The sequence below is a fragment of the Pholcus phalangioides genome, unplaced genomic scaffold (genome assembly GCF_987345545.1).
Source record: "Pholcus phalangioides strain wild (caught in Gottingen) unplaced genomic scaffold, Ppha-v1.0 ptg000012l_1, whole genome shotgun sequence".
Classification (NCBI taxonomy): domain Eukaryota; kingdom Metazoa; phylum Arthropoda; class Arachnida; order Araneae; family Pholcidae; genus Pholcus; species Pholcus phalangioides.
The window spans coordinates 6,686,862-6,701,836 of NW_028301605.1; the positions used below are offsets into that span (position 1 = coordinate 6,686,862).

The 14,975-nt window shown below is 38.4% G+C and overlaps 1 protein-coding gene across 3 annotated transcripts in view; it reads right to left on the minus strand.

Moving 5' to 3' along the window:
* Window positions 1–14,975, minus strand: part of LOC149079229 (protein turtle-like) — a 670,619-nt gene that overhangs the window by 21,260 nt on the left and 634,384 nt on the right. For all 3 annotated transcript variants that reach the window (XM_089240132.1, XM_089240133.1, XM_089240131.1), the window contains 4 exons: window positions 14,550–14,846; window positions 11,039–11,329; window positions 7,902–8,192; window positions 6,125–6,433 (listed from right to left, as the gene is read on the minus strand). In XM_089240132.1, coding sequence (XP_089096258.1) covers window positions 6,125–6,433; window positions 7,902–8,192; window positions 11,039–11,329; window positions 14,550–14,846 — 1,188 coding nt within the window. The remainder of the gene's footprint in view (window positions 1–6,124; window positions 6,434–7,901; window positions 8,193–11,038; window positions 11,330–14,549; window positions 14,847–14,975) is intronic.

Sequence of the window (14,975 nt, forward strand, 5' to 3'; positions counted from 1 at the left end):
TTCCGCTAAATATAATGGAAGATTTAGATAAGTATGATAAAAAAATACACAAAAGTCATGTGAAATGGTGAAATGTTTACGATTAAAGATTCGGTAAAACTTTTGATGAAAATTTCAATAAAATTTAGAAAAAAAAAATTGTTTTAAAAAACAAAATCATCAGATGAGAAAAAATATATAATAATAAAATTTTATGTAAAAAAGAATTCAAAAGTAAAAGAATTCACAAATTGAGAAAAAAAAGTAAAAAATTGAGAAAAAAAAGTAAAAAATTGAGAAAAAAGTAAAAAAAAGGTAAAAAATTGAGGAAAAAGTAAAAAAAAATTGAGAAAAAAGTAAAAAAAAAAAGGTAAAAAATTGAGGAAAAAGTAAAAAAAAGGTAAAAAAGTAAAAAAAAAGGTAAAAAATTGAGAAAAAAGTAAAAAAAAACGGTAAAAAATTGAGAAAAAAGTGAAAACAAAGGTAAAATTGAGAATATAATATTCAGAAAAAAATGAGGATAAATTCAAAACATACACAGTAAAACTTTTGCGGGCACTGGTGAGACAAAAAATAATCGTCTATCAGAGACTGGTGACTGTTATCAGGGGGTTATCTTTTATTATATAAGGGGAAATTATAATTTCGCCGTAAAAGAGCAATGACTGCATCTGAGAGAGTCACCACTAAGAAAGAGTTTACTCTAATTAAAACAACAAAACAGAATCAGATAAGAATACGATAAAAACAAAGGTAGAATTTCTGATCGAAAGAAAAATCACATTGAAATAGATAATGAAAAAACGCTGATACGAAATTCGAGTAGTTAAAAATATATATTAAAAAATTAAAATGAAATGCCTCTATTATAAGCACGAAATAAAATATTGAAATAAATTACTCAGATAACAAACTTTTCCAACAAGAACAAAATCAAACAAAATAATTAAAGTAATTGATAACATAATAAAAATAATAATAAAATTATAATAATAAATACCATTCAAAGCCTGGATTCTCAAAAACAAAAAAAACTAATTGATTAAATAATCATGATGATTCGGATAATATATGCGTATGGATTCCTACTAATATTAGAGCTTCGTCAACAGTAAATTCGAATCATACTTATTAGAAGAAAACAGGCTAACACAAATCTCATTAAATAATCTAACAATCTTTGAAAACATCGTTTAAACCTCTTGAACATCAATTCTTCGTCATGCTTTTCTTATACGTCTTAATCTCCAAGATAAATATCGATCCGCTATTCCATCTAGATCAACCTCGATACCATGAAAATAATAAGATTAACTAGACATATAAGTACTACAAGAAGAAAGATAAGAAATACCTCTTCGGACCGATCAATCAAATATATTACTTTTATTGGATACTTATCATTTGATACGTGGGGTGTTAATCTATATTTTTATATACTTTTTCCAGTAACAATTTTTCTCCCATACTTTATTTTATACAGTAGTATACTACGCGCATTAGTGTGTCCAGCAAAAATAAATTCCTAATGCATTTATCAGAATTTATTTTCTTTTTCTGATCAATATTGCATGAGTTTGTTATAGTGAATAACTGAAGAAATTGACAGTTTCCGATTTCTGATTCGATTCGTGATCGTTTTTATTGTGATATTATTCCAATAATGATAAAGATTTATATCCCTTGATAACTATTGATACCTCAATAAGTTATAATTTCAGTCCGCCCCCTTTAATCATTACTACTACTAAACTAGACATGCATCTCGTCCATATTTTTCTGCGAAATCTCTAACGAATTGATACATGTTGGAATGTGGGTGTACGTGTAGTGAAACCTGCCGAGAAGTTTGTTTCTGTGTAATGCATGTTGAGTGTAGTGCTGCCATCTGCCACCAGTTTTTCTAACTATGAGTGAAGTGTAATGATTGAATGATTTATCGTTTTAGGTCTACTGATCTCTGTGGCGATACATTTTAACAGGTAGATCGGCTCGTATTAACGCCTCGAAGTTGGGGACCACAGTAAACCAACTTTAGCAGACCATCACTGTGGTGACGGTGGAGTTCGAACCCGGATCCTCGCCCCCCCCCCCCCTACAAATAAAATCCTCTAGAAGCAAAATGTTAAAGTTCCCCGCTTTTTAAACAAAAAATTAAATATTTTCAATCGAATAAGGAAATTCATATCCCAACTATAAATATATACAGGGTGCCCTGCATGTATCAATGTGGCCTAGCTAAAAAAAATTTTCAAAATGTGTTCAAAAATTATCCTGTACTAGTTTTAAGATTAAAAATACAGTGTGTAACAAAATAATCTGATAAGACCGTCCAAAATGAAATTTAAAAAAATAATTCATTTTGATGTTTGATTTTTTGAAGATTTATTTTAATATTGATCTTTCATCAGTACATCATCATCAGTACTAACGGCTTGAAACGGCAAGTGGACTGCTCCACTAATAATCGAATAATAACCCCCGCTTAATCGGATATTATCTGCTGGGACTGTTGGAATCAGTTGAAATGGAGCCGACGACTGTATTTCGAGAAGGAAGATGGAAATTAACTTCGCCGATCAATCAAATACATTACTTATATTGGATACTTATCATTATTGATATATGGGGTGTTAATCCATATTTGATATCACTATCCGCGGTGTAACATATATATTTTTCCTCCTGTACTTTATTTCATGTAGCAGTACACTATACGCATTAGTGTAAAACAAAAATGAATTCCTGATACTTTTATAAGAATTTATTTTTTTTCTCGATCAATATTGCATGAGTTTGAAGGAATCAATAACTGCAGAAATTGGCGGTTCCATTTCCGATTCGATTCATGATGGTTTCATTGCGATATCTTTCCAATCATGATAAAGATATCTCCACAATAAGGTGCAATTTCATGTATAGTTCCTTCCGAATGTCATAAATCGTCATTTATTCATATATTTCTACGGAAGAGCAGGTGGAAACGCCGAATTCATTCTCCATTGAGTAAGTATCCGCTTTTGCAATGAAATATTCAATTCATATACGGTTCATCTTGGCGATGTATGAACTTTTGCCGTGTTTCCAACCATCATCAGGCAGCTCTTCATCAATCAATGTCGGTTTACCTGAAACTACATAATTATCAGCGGCAATAATTTCTCATGGAAAACTTTACTCTTGATACATCCATCACTCTCTCTCTCTTCCTTATTCTTCTTCAATGAAATTATTAATGCATGGTTTTCGATCACCGAGCACCCCCCCCCCCCCGCGTCTCCCGTAATGATACAGGAATGACGACCGCCTGGTGAAGATCATCGACAATAATTTTTGAGCGATGTTTCCCACTGGCGAAATTATTGGGTTTCCCCCATGATCGGGAGGAGATGGACCCCTTCTAGAGTTAGATGAAGAAGGATATATAACGTCATTTTTCCCTTGCGTATTCTCGGGCGGAGAAGGTACGTGGGCACGCCTTCTTAGCGAACAGGAGGGTCTTATTCTTCAAGACTGCCCCGCTCTCTCTCATGGTACTACTTTAAGGCCAATAAGATAAGTAGCTGATAATGATAGCCTTTCGATGTAATTCTTTTTTTTTCCTCTCCGGATGATGTGGTCTTTTATTTTCTCGTTAAAAGTTCAACGTTATTTATTTTGGATTTTATATTGCTATCGATATTCAGAATAATTCGACTGCGAGGAAGTAGGATATGAGGGGGAGCATTTATTTGATCCTGATAGACAAGAGAGGATTCAAATGGTCACCATTGATAGAAATCGATTTCCGTGATATTTAGGCAGAATTTATCTGCATAAAATTATTTATATACAAAGTAATTGAGCGCGTGATTTGTAGGAATTTAGCTCTTTAACACCTAAGTTATTTCGAACTCTGAATTTCAGCGTTATTTTTTTATTTTCAGATTGCTTTTAAAATGCTTTGAAATGAGCATTTCTGAAGTTTTATCTTGCTCTCGTGAGTTGAGTCAGAATTAGAGACTGTCTTGTGAATAGGACGATGAACCAGAGACGTACGAAGAGGAAAGGGCATGGGGGGCGGGGAACCTTGCCTCCACCCCTAAGACGATCAAAATCATATTCAAACATTTCTGTACAAAAAAATATGTATAAGATTCTCAAATATGTATACCCCTAAATGTTTTCAAAATACCGAAAATACCTCTATATTCTATCTTAATCAATTTCTGGTGATTTAAAATAATTTTGAATTTGAATAACTTGAAATTCCTCTCCAGAGAGGCCGTCAGATGGCTCCTTCTAGTAAATAAAATTTTTATGGAATAGGCAAACCTGATTTCTACGTTCCCCTCCAATGTGAATCTCGGTGATTTAAACGGTGTTTTTATTGCCTATTAAATTTTGCTATCCCTTGAAATTTGCCGCCCGTGCAATTGCCTCCTTTTCCTCCTATAGTTTACACCTTTTTACGATGGATCCCGCGTGAGCCCCAGCGCTGGACGGTTGTCTAGTCCTAAACTTGAAAACAGTAACAATTTCTAATTGTTTGCATTTCTCAGTTTGAAACTGCTTTGCTAATGATATTTCTTGTCAACGTAAATTTTTGAAAGAACTTAATGGAAAACTTTACACAGATGGATATGGAAAAAATAGCATTTGCGTGGCCATTATGGAAAACATATGTTGTATAGTGTAGCATTACACTCATGGAGATGTAGGACTGTCTTGAAAAATGCGAAGGTCTATTCATTAAAAAAAAACCTCACATTCGTACGAGTAAAGGGGAAATCTGTATTTTCGTGATTGGTCATCTCGTGAGTTGAGTTACGTGATTGGCAACTAGCAATACGTCAAAGTTGGTGTTGCTCTTGGCGAAGTTAAAAACTAGATAGATAGATAGATAGAACCGCTCACAACCCCGGACTGATGCAAAGCAACTTACTTCCGTTACCTCAAAAGAGGCAGTTTTGTGTCGGAAAAATTAGCAAAAATTAATATTAGTGGTTCCCTTGCCCCGTGCTCGCAATTAAGTCGGGTAAACGGTGGGAGTAAGTTAAAGACTAGGGTAGATTGGCGATTTTGGCTTTTTTGCTTATCGCTCTTTTTATTTCCTCGTGTAGTTGCAAGAACTTTCTTACGATGAATTAACAAATGAAACGAGAAAATTAAAATAAGAGCGAGATAGAACAGAAAGTGACTGTATATTCAACCGAGAATATTAAAAGAACGGTAGGAAAAAAATATCACTCGTGTCACTCATCGTGACCAATCACATTACGATAAATTTCTCTCGTACTCGTATCAATGTAAGATTTATTAATATGCGGCCGGCACACAGGGCCGCCAGAGCATAGCTGTCTCGTGATATAGTGGTTTGGTACTACGATTTTCAAGAGTGGGTATGCTAATTGGTGATAACAGGTCCATCGAGATAGATAGAGGCCCAGAACAATATTTTACCCGAGGGACCGCGGTGTTGCGAAGACGATTGGAGAGGGGTCAAATGGCTTCGAGCACTAAGAAACCTATAGACACTCTAAACTAGAAAATACTACGGTTTTTTTTCTCTTGAAACCAATAGTCCAACACTTTTTCCTAACATTTAGGGGCATTCCACTGATGCATTACATTAGAAATGATAAGAACTTATGCAAATTTTCATTGTCCTATTCATAGAACTACAAATAAGCTCGTTGTTTGCTATGAAGTTGTTGGTTTTATAATGATTTCCATTCAGAAATTATATTAGATCTAATACAAATACAAATACAACGCCACAACAGGCAAAATGCCCAACGAGGTGGCTGATAAAAAGGAAATCTCTGAAATAATAGAACTGTCACAAAACATGCATACTCTAGAATAAATAAAATGCAGCGTTTATGGATATTGCTATTATAATGCAAGTTTTTAGACCAATAGTGGAAATAAAAATGTGTAAAAATTAATTCATAGCGGAAAATGTATATAATTATAGGGATGTTGAGCCGTAAGTGATAAAAAAAAATCGGTCATATGCATGAAATGAATAACGCTGTATAAATAGGGCTAACCATCCCAAGATGGTCTCTCTGGGCGGTCAGCGGTCATGTCTGTCTATCTGTATAAATAGGAATGCCTATTTATAGGATGCTGGGCGTTAATGGGTATTGAGTGAACTTACCGGTCAGTTTCTCGGGCTTCTGAAGTGTCCTAGCAGAGAAAACAAGCGGTGGGCTCTTTCCTTTAGCGTTTTCGGCGTACACCAGCACTCTGTACTTTTCGCCGCTCGGTAAGCCCAACAAAACGAACTGGGGCTTATTGGAAACGCTGACGTTTTGATCCGAATGCGGCAACCGCCTCCCTTCGGAATCATAGACTTCTATGTGAAAGCTCTGCACTAGCCCACCGCTATACCCTTCGACACAATCCACCCTTAGACTCGTTTCAGTTTGGTTCGACGTCGTACAGTTTATTGGTGGTTCCGGTGGTCCTACATTTAAAAAAAAGGAGTGAATTTATATTCAATGTATATATATATATATATACAGGGTGGATAATATCGACCGTCCAAAAAGTACACTGCACGATTTCTTTCCAAAAATTAATGGGGAAAAGTTTCTTCAGTTTTTGGATATGACAAAGAACTCTGGAGTTATAACGCTTTAAAAATTGATCAGGTCACTTCCAAATTCCGAAAAATTCGCGTTATACACCAAAAGTTTAATTTGACGTATTTGCTATTCACCCTCAGAGAAATCAAGAAAGCGAAAGAAGTGCAAACTAGGTTTTTTTCCCCCATTGCACTTCTGCTCAAAAGATTTGACTGTGAAGGAGATAAAATTACCACTTTGGCAAACAAGTGTCGACTTTGATTTAAAAAAAGAATTAGATCTCATTTGGCAAACACATTTCAAGTCTAATGATGTATTTCCAAAATATAGTAGGTGGAAGTAACAGGATTATATGAAATTCCTCTACACCAAAAGCGCCAATCCTCAGAGAAGAAGACCCAATGGATTTCGAATATTTCAGGCAGTGATGGTAGCTCGTGGGAAATTTCCCGTATTCGTGGGAAAGATTGGCCAAAATTGTTCCGCATGGGAAATTTCTTGGCGTTTGTGGGAAATTTTGAGAGTTCATCAAACAAAAGAATTTTTCAAGGAAACATTTTATTTTCTGGATATTATGCTGTGAGGTGAACTCGGAAAGAAAAGTAATCTTGTCTTCGCCGGGGCTCGAAACCAGGCCCTCTTGCATACGGGGCAAGCATGCTACCAGCTACACCACTGGAGACACGACCCTGTCTTCCTTATTTCACGCACTATGGCGTGAGGCTGGTAGCATATAGATCGTAGGATGCTTATCGTAGGTAGTATATAGATCGTAGGATTCGAGTCCCGGCGAAGACAAGATGACTTTTCTTTCCGAGTTCACCTCACAGCATAATATCCAGAAAATTAAATGTTTCCTTGATATCTTGGGCTGAGAAAAAAGCCATCTATCTCTGTAAAATAATTTATATTAAAAAAATATATATGTATAAATTCGAAACACAATGCTTTTCTAGTGTAAAATACTTGACTACATACTTCCACCGATAGATGGGGGCACAATTTTCGGAATGTGTGGGAAGAAATTAGTCAAAAGGGGAAATTTTGCTTGACGAGGTTACCATCACTGATTTAAGGTCATTGGTCATTTTCAAGAAGCAGCAGCCCGCTGCAAGGATAAAAAATTGATTTCGTTTTTGTGTTCAGCGTGTTACTGACCGAACCAACGTCCCTGGCACGTTACTCAGAAAACTTCAAAACGTTATTACTCCAGAAATACCTGTTTGGTCCTGAAACGAAACGCTCTCTTCATTTGGTTTTTAACAAGGAATCACGTGCTGTGGTTCTCGGGCGGTCGATAGTATGCCCACAATGCATTTTTCACGAGTACAATGTAACGGGACCAACCTGCGGGTATTATAGTGAAAAGACATGGCGTCCTCTGTCTGCCGACGTCATTGCTGCCCCAACATGAAATGGAACCATAATCTTCATCGCTCTGTGGCATGTATGAGATGACGCTCTTGGTGCCAGTTGATTGGTAACCGCTGAGTTCGATGGTTTTTCCGAAACTGTTATTGAAACGCCACCTGAAAGTGACATTTTCTGGATCGGCGTCCAATTCGCAAGTGATACGGACTGGTTCGAATCGCCCAACTCCATAAACGACTTTCTGGTTTGGTTTGCAATCAGGAGCATCTACAGACAAAAGAAAACCACCACATTATATTCGTATAGTAAAATGTTTCTCGACGTATGGTCAGTGAAGATGGCACAGATGGTCTACTGGCCGACTTGATATATATGTGATTCTGGCTGCAACATAGGTGGGGATAGACTTCAAAGTCTGGGTGGGGGCACGATGATTATTGCAGGAGGGGGGGGGCATGATGATGATAATGGCAATTCATTTATACGCATATACATTAGATCAGTTGGCTCCAAATTTGAAGCTGGGGTAGGGGGGGGGGCAATGTCCATGCCCTTCCCGTATCGCTACCTATGTACTATATGAAATATATATTCAATTGCTTGAACTGATATCAGTAATATCCATATGGATTCAAATTAAAATTACACATTTATACTTAAGTAAACCATATATGATCGAGGAAAGCGCTGGAAATTGCAAGACTAAGTACAGGAAATAGCTAATTATTGCTAAGAAAATTTTTCAACAAATTTTCTAATTATTGCTAAAACAGTTGAGGAGCGATATAATAAAAGGCTGCAACAAATCGCATTAAGCAAAAATGCTTTTAACGAGAAAAATATTCATTATCATATCAGGTGACCATATTTCACTGGGAAAAGTATCAAAAAATTGAGATTTTCAATACGGTAAAATACGGGGCATCACCCCGTGGGATATGCCACCAAAAACATTGTCATAAGTTGGCAGAATCACTAACTGCTGCCAAAATAAGAGAAAAGTTATCAATGGGATAGAAATGACGTACTGGGGCTCACTCATTGTGTGTATGTGTGAACATGAAAATTATGTGATAAGTATTTTTGTAGATAAGTAATTATATACAGCCGTAATTATCATACTGACAATTCACAAGAAATGAAAATTATTACAATCGGCATTTCAGTGAAGATTATAAATTCAAATAAGCTTTGCTGAAAAAAACTCGGTAGTTGTATGAAGAAAGTCTTATATAGCGGCCATTAATACTACCTGAAGATACGTTTAAAATCCCGTAAAATACAGGACATATGGTAAATTATTGCCTGCCGAATTGTTTTAGACATTTTACTGGTCTTAGGGTACAGAAATATTGAGAAACACCGGTACAGTACATACAATGTGTACACGGACCCAACTTTGGCCATTTGGGGATTCCCACTTATTCATAGAGAGAGCCATTATAAAATTTTTCAGAAGTGCCACCTAATTACATCGACTGCCAAAAACGTTTGGCGGGACTGAGTTATTTCCCCGCCCCTTGTGGCACAATACTTGGCTGAGGAAGCAAACAGTGGCGGGGAAGGTAGAGGTTGGCAACTGATTTATGGGCACCGCACAATTTGACGCTCCGATGGACTTATTCTCTCACGTTTTGTGATCCGTAACCATGCAATTTGTAACCTGGTTTCCACTCTGATTAATTAAACATCGTAATTAAAAATGCATACTTTTCATTCCCAGGTGTTAAAGCAAATTGGAAAACTGCTGTTCAAACGCCAAGTAAGAGATCCATCACGAACGTGTTCGAAATGCTGAGAATGTTCATTCGGTCCCGAAAACTCCAAATGTTCTACTTGTTCAGCATTAACGTGAAGACACCCCTAGTTAACATACATCATGAACGCCCAACCCATGGCCTGCAGGCCAAATGTGACCCTCGGAGTCATCTGATGTTGCCCACAACCTCAAATTTTGTAAATATGAAATCAGCAGCACCTACTTGGATCACTTTAGTGACTCGCGGCACGTTCTCACTTCGCTGAAGTAGTCCGAAGCACATTTACAGTTCATTGACGGCCGTATTCACCAACACAATTTAAACTGCAATCGCAGGTGAAAGGATTGAAGATTGAAACGGATTGGTTAAATTGAGGATTTTAATCAATCCGTGTCGATCGCTAATCCTTCAACCTGCGATTGTAGTGAATTGTGTTGGTGAATACGGCGATTAAAGGACCAGCGGCACATTTTCAGACAACATAAGTGAACCACTGTACATTCCTAGACCACTATAGTTACCCGCGGCGTATTTACAAATCACTCAAGTGACCCCAGCTGCACATTCCCAGACTAGTGACCCGCGGCGCATTTAAAAATCATTCAAGTGACCAGCTGCACATTCCCAGACCGCTTTAGTGACCCGCGGCACATTTAAAAATCACTCAAGTGACCAGCTGCACATTCCCAGACCGCTTTAGTGATCCGCGGCGTGTTCACAAATCACTCAAGTGACCAGCTGCACATTCCCAGACCGCTTTAGTGATCCGCGGCGTATTCACAAATCACTCAAGTGACCAGCTGCACATTCCCAGACTACTTAAGTGACCCGCGGCGCATTTACAAATCACTCACTCAAGTGACCAGCTGCGCATTTTCAGACCACTTGAATGACCCGCGGCATATTTACAGGTCACTCCAGAAACCCGAGACACTTTTCTAGGTGACTTAATTGGCTCGCGGCACATTCTTATTTCACTTAAGAGATCCACGGCACATTTACAGTTTCCCTAAGCGACAAATTTACAGATGACACCCGTGGCGCATTTACATATCATTTAAATGACGCGTAATATATTTACAGATCATCGAAGTGACCCGCGCCACATTTACTTTAGTGGCTTGGAGAGCTGTTCTAGGTCACTTAAATTGCTCGCGGCACATTTCAAGATCCTTTAAGTGATTCATTCCCACGTCGCTTTCCCAGATGAATTGAATGACTTGCGACTCATTTACAGATCACTTAAGTCACCTGTGGAATATTTTCAGTTCACTCAAGTGGAACGTGACTCGTTTTCAAACAAATAAGTGACCCGCACTCTTCAAAAAAAAAGGTTGAGCATCCTTGACTTACATCTTATCCGGAGAAAGACTTCGTTACTGGTCCCCGTTCCTTCCGGGTTCGTAGCCAGGCACCTGTAGTGCCCCTTGTAGCTCCTACGGACTTTCTGTAGAACCAGCGACTGGTTGCTGATGATGACGCCTGCCGATGTGTTCGTGCGGAGCTCTTGGCCCTCCAAGAACCAACCGATTTCGGTCACCCATGGATTGGATCTTATGATACATTCGAAGTACACATCGTTCTTCTCTTGGATTTCACCTTTCTTGAAAGTGCTTCCGAGAGACAACGTCACCTGGGGAATGTCTACAATGGAAAACAAAATCACAATTAATTTGCATAATGATTTGAAATCATTCTATTTAGGGTAGAATTTTCCATTATTTTCATGAATGGCCACAACTAATTTCAGCACAACGAGAGTTTCATCCCTATCTAATATAGAAATTCACATTTGCGCAATCGTGAATTGCTGAATTGCATTTATGTACAGGGTGGTCATAAAATAAGTTTACCGATATACGAGGCATCTAGCGACCGCGGAAGTCAACGAATTCGGATGAAATTCGGGCTATACAATCAGTCTGCGTACACCCTTGAAAATGGCACTTTTGAAGGAATCATACATTTTTAGGGATAATCTATTATCTTCACAACTTTATGTATCGAAAGCGTAACAAAATCTTGCTGCAGTGAATGACAAATATGGAATAAATTCACGAGAATACGCAAATTTGATCGAAAATCACGTCACAAAAATCTACATACGGTAAGCACGTTTCTGTTGCGTCACGAGTAATTGTTGGTAGTATATGACATGGAAGAAAGATAAATACTGCTTCAAACCGAAAAGCTGAGCTCTGTACTTGTACTAAGCTCGTATTGCCTTTGTGCTGATGTTGAAATGGCTCCACGGAAAGATATTTCTGTTGACATAGGAGACGTGCTGATAAAGTTGTGACGAGGAAGAAAATCTTATGGTGGGATTTCAAAAATTATTGCAAAAAGCCGTTCTTCAGTGTGCAAACCATTGACAGAAATTGCAAATCAACCGGATATTTGTTTAATAAATCTCGCAGGGTCATCCGAGGGTTTTGAGTAATCGAGATATACGATCGATTGTTAATAAAGTCAAGTCGAATCCGAAATTATCTGCTCTTGAATTGACGCAGAATATTGCATCAATGACCAACAACAATGTGCATCCTGAAACTGTTTCCGATCGTAAGGATTTCACGAACGAGTTCCAAGAAGAAAAACCCTCCGATCTCTACCGTAAATCAGAAAAAAAAACTCGATTTCGCTAAATAGGATTTGGCTTTTCTGGAAAACTGTCTTATTTACAGATGAAAGCAAATACAATATGTTCGAATGCAAAGGTCACGGAAAAATTAGGAGGAGGAAAAATGATGAAATGAAACCTGAAAATCTCACACCAAGCATGGTGGAGGCAACGTGATGGTTTTGAGATGTATGCCAGCGTCTGGTGTATGAAAATTAGGTTTCGTTGAAGGTGAGATGAACTGCCTCCAATATCTCAAGATATTGCAATATAATCTGCAAGCATCTGTTGACACATTTCGCCTCGGAAGCCAATGGATCTTCTAACAGGATAATGATCCAAAATATCCAATCTGATGATCCAATCCATGATCCAATCTGCAGAGATTGTGAAGGAATGACTCCTTAACAAGATAACTAGACAGCTTCATTCACCTTCTCAGTCACCTGACTTGAATCCTATTGAACACTTACGGGATGAATCGAGGGAAGAGCTCGCAAGTACAGTGTTCCCAACAAAGAATTTTTGAAACAGTCATTGTTGAAAGAGTGGTTCGAAATTACAGTGGATGACACACAGAAACCTAATTAAGTTCGTACCCGGGAAGTTGGATGCCGTTATTGATTCGAATGGAGGTCCTACAAAGCATTGATTTTGTATTCAAATGCAAAAATCGTGAGTATTAATAACCTTTCACCCACGTATATAGACTCTTGTGCCATGCTATTTTCACTCAAAGTGTTTTTTTTTTTTTTAAATTCAAATATCAATTTGATATTTTTCATTTCCATCAAAAATATGTCTGAAATTGTTCGATGCTCAAACAAAACGAGGGCGCGATCTGGATTCCTTTTTTTGTTTCTCCAATAATGCAATTTTTAGAGGTGTATGTAGACTTTTGTGGCTGACTGTATACGTTTCAAGTATGCGCTCGGGGATGTGAGAAAAAACGAAACCCTAGCTCTCTTGCGGTTACGGTCACAACGGAAAAATGTCGAAAAATTCGAATATCAAAACAAAAACGAATATCTGCAACTAACAACTGTGCCCACTTTCAGGCATTGAAAAATGATCAGCGTATCAAAAAAATGAAATAAATAGCGTTAGAACGGTACCTGCATCACCATAAATTCGGACGCAGGCGAAGAAAGAATATCTCACCAAGGGGTTCGGTGTGCTAGTCGCTTGGTCGGGCACAGGCAACTCGTGGAGATGAGTTCGTTTCTCGCCCAAAGGCATGACACAGGTCAAGCAAGGAGTGTGAGAACGGTAAAGTGGTGTGCGGAACCATCTGGGCACAGCCTTTCCGAATAGATGGATTGGCCTGCCGCTTGGCCTCTCAGATATCTCCCGATCTGTCACATATTTTTATCTGGGAACAGCTAAAATGCGTCGTTTATGAGACGTCCGTCAAACTATAGCCACTACAATAGGAGCCGCTATCCAGTCGCCTTACGGCAAACCACCAGAGGACCATGTCGTCCGAATTAGCGTCGCAGCTGCAGGCGTTCGTGAAATGCCAGGAATCTCTCAACGTGTACATACCACGCAGGCGCCCTCTTGCTGTTCGCCGCTTGCTTTCCGACCCCTCATTGTATGGCGAAAGTTGTTTGGTTTGGCGGGTTCTCCGCCTTTACAGCTCCGCTTTGTAACATCCCGTATATTATATTCAAAATTTGGGGCTCTCTCTGAATCCATGTTCCCATGACGAAATCTGGCTTCGAGTGAAAAGCATCTTAAATTAGCGTTCAACTATATTTTTTGACTGTTAGCGTGTCTTATCAGCTTCTAGTTTCGGAAAAAGATAAAGTACCGATAAATTAAACAGAAAGGTTCATTTCTATTCACGTCGTACTCCTGCATAAATTATCTGAGAGAGAGAGAGAATTGCAATTGGTCTTATATTCGTGTGTTATCAGTAGTAACGTCACGTTCACCAAAATTCTTGAGATTCCTGTCTCTCCGGTGAGCTTTCGTCGTGGCAGTTTTAAAGGTCATGTGATCGGAACAGGTGACTGAGACTTTTAAATGTGAGGAACGGAAACGCCTTCTCATCATCACGTAAAGATAGGAACGTGAACCCTGTGTGTCAAGCTTTGCTGAGGTACTCTCTGTGTGCTCCACCCTTTCTGTCACATCCCGAAATCACGTATCATTTTCCATATTAGCGAGGACTTATATGCTTGCATTTCAAATGGAAAGTTTCAGAAATTTTGTTGCAGTAAGAGTGAAAGCAATACTTACAATGTATGTCCAGTTTCCATCCATCTACGAGAGCACTGCCCGGTATCACCGGGTTATGCGCCCTACACGCGAAATGTACTTCGTTATCGTGCAGCGTCGGGACGATACTTATGATGCTCGTCGTGACGTCACCGGTCTGAGATGTCCTCCTGACTTCTTTCTTCAGTTGCCTGTTGCCTTTCCACCAAGTTATGGCCGCAGATGGTCTTGAACCCGTGGCCACGCAAGTGAACTCGTAGTCACGTCCCGCACTCAGTGGGACACGGGACGGGTCTATTCGTACTTCGACGGGCTTCACTTTAAATAAACAACAACGGAAATGGTCACTATAATGTTGATAACGTATATTATTATTTGATTTTATGAAATATATTACAGTCGCCCCCCCCCCGTATTCGCGGTGTTTTCCTTTATTTGAATTTTTCT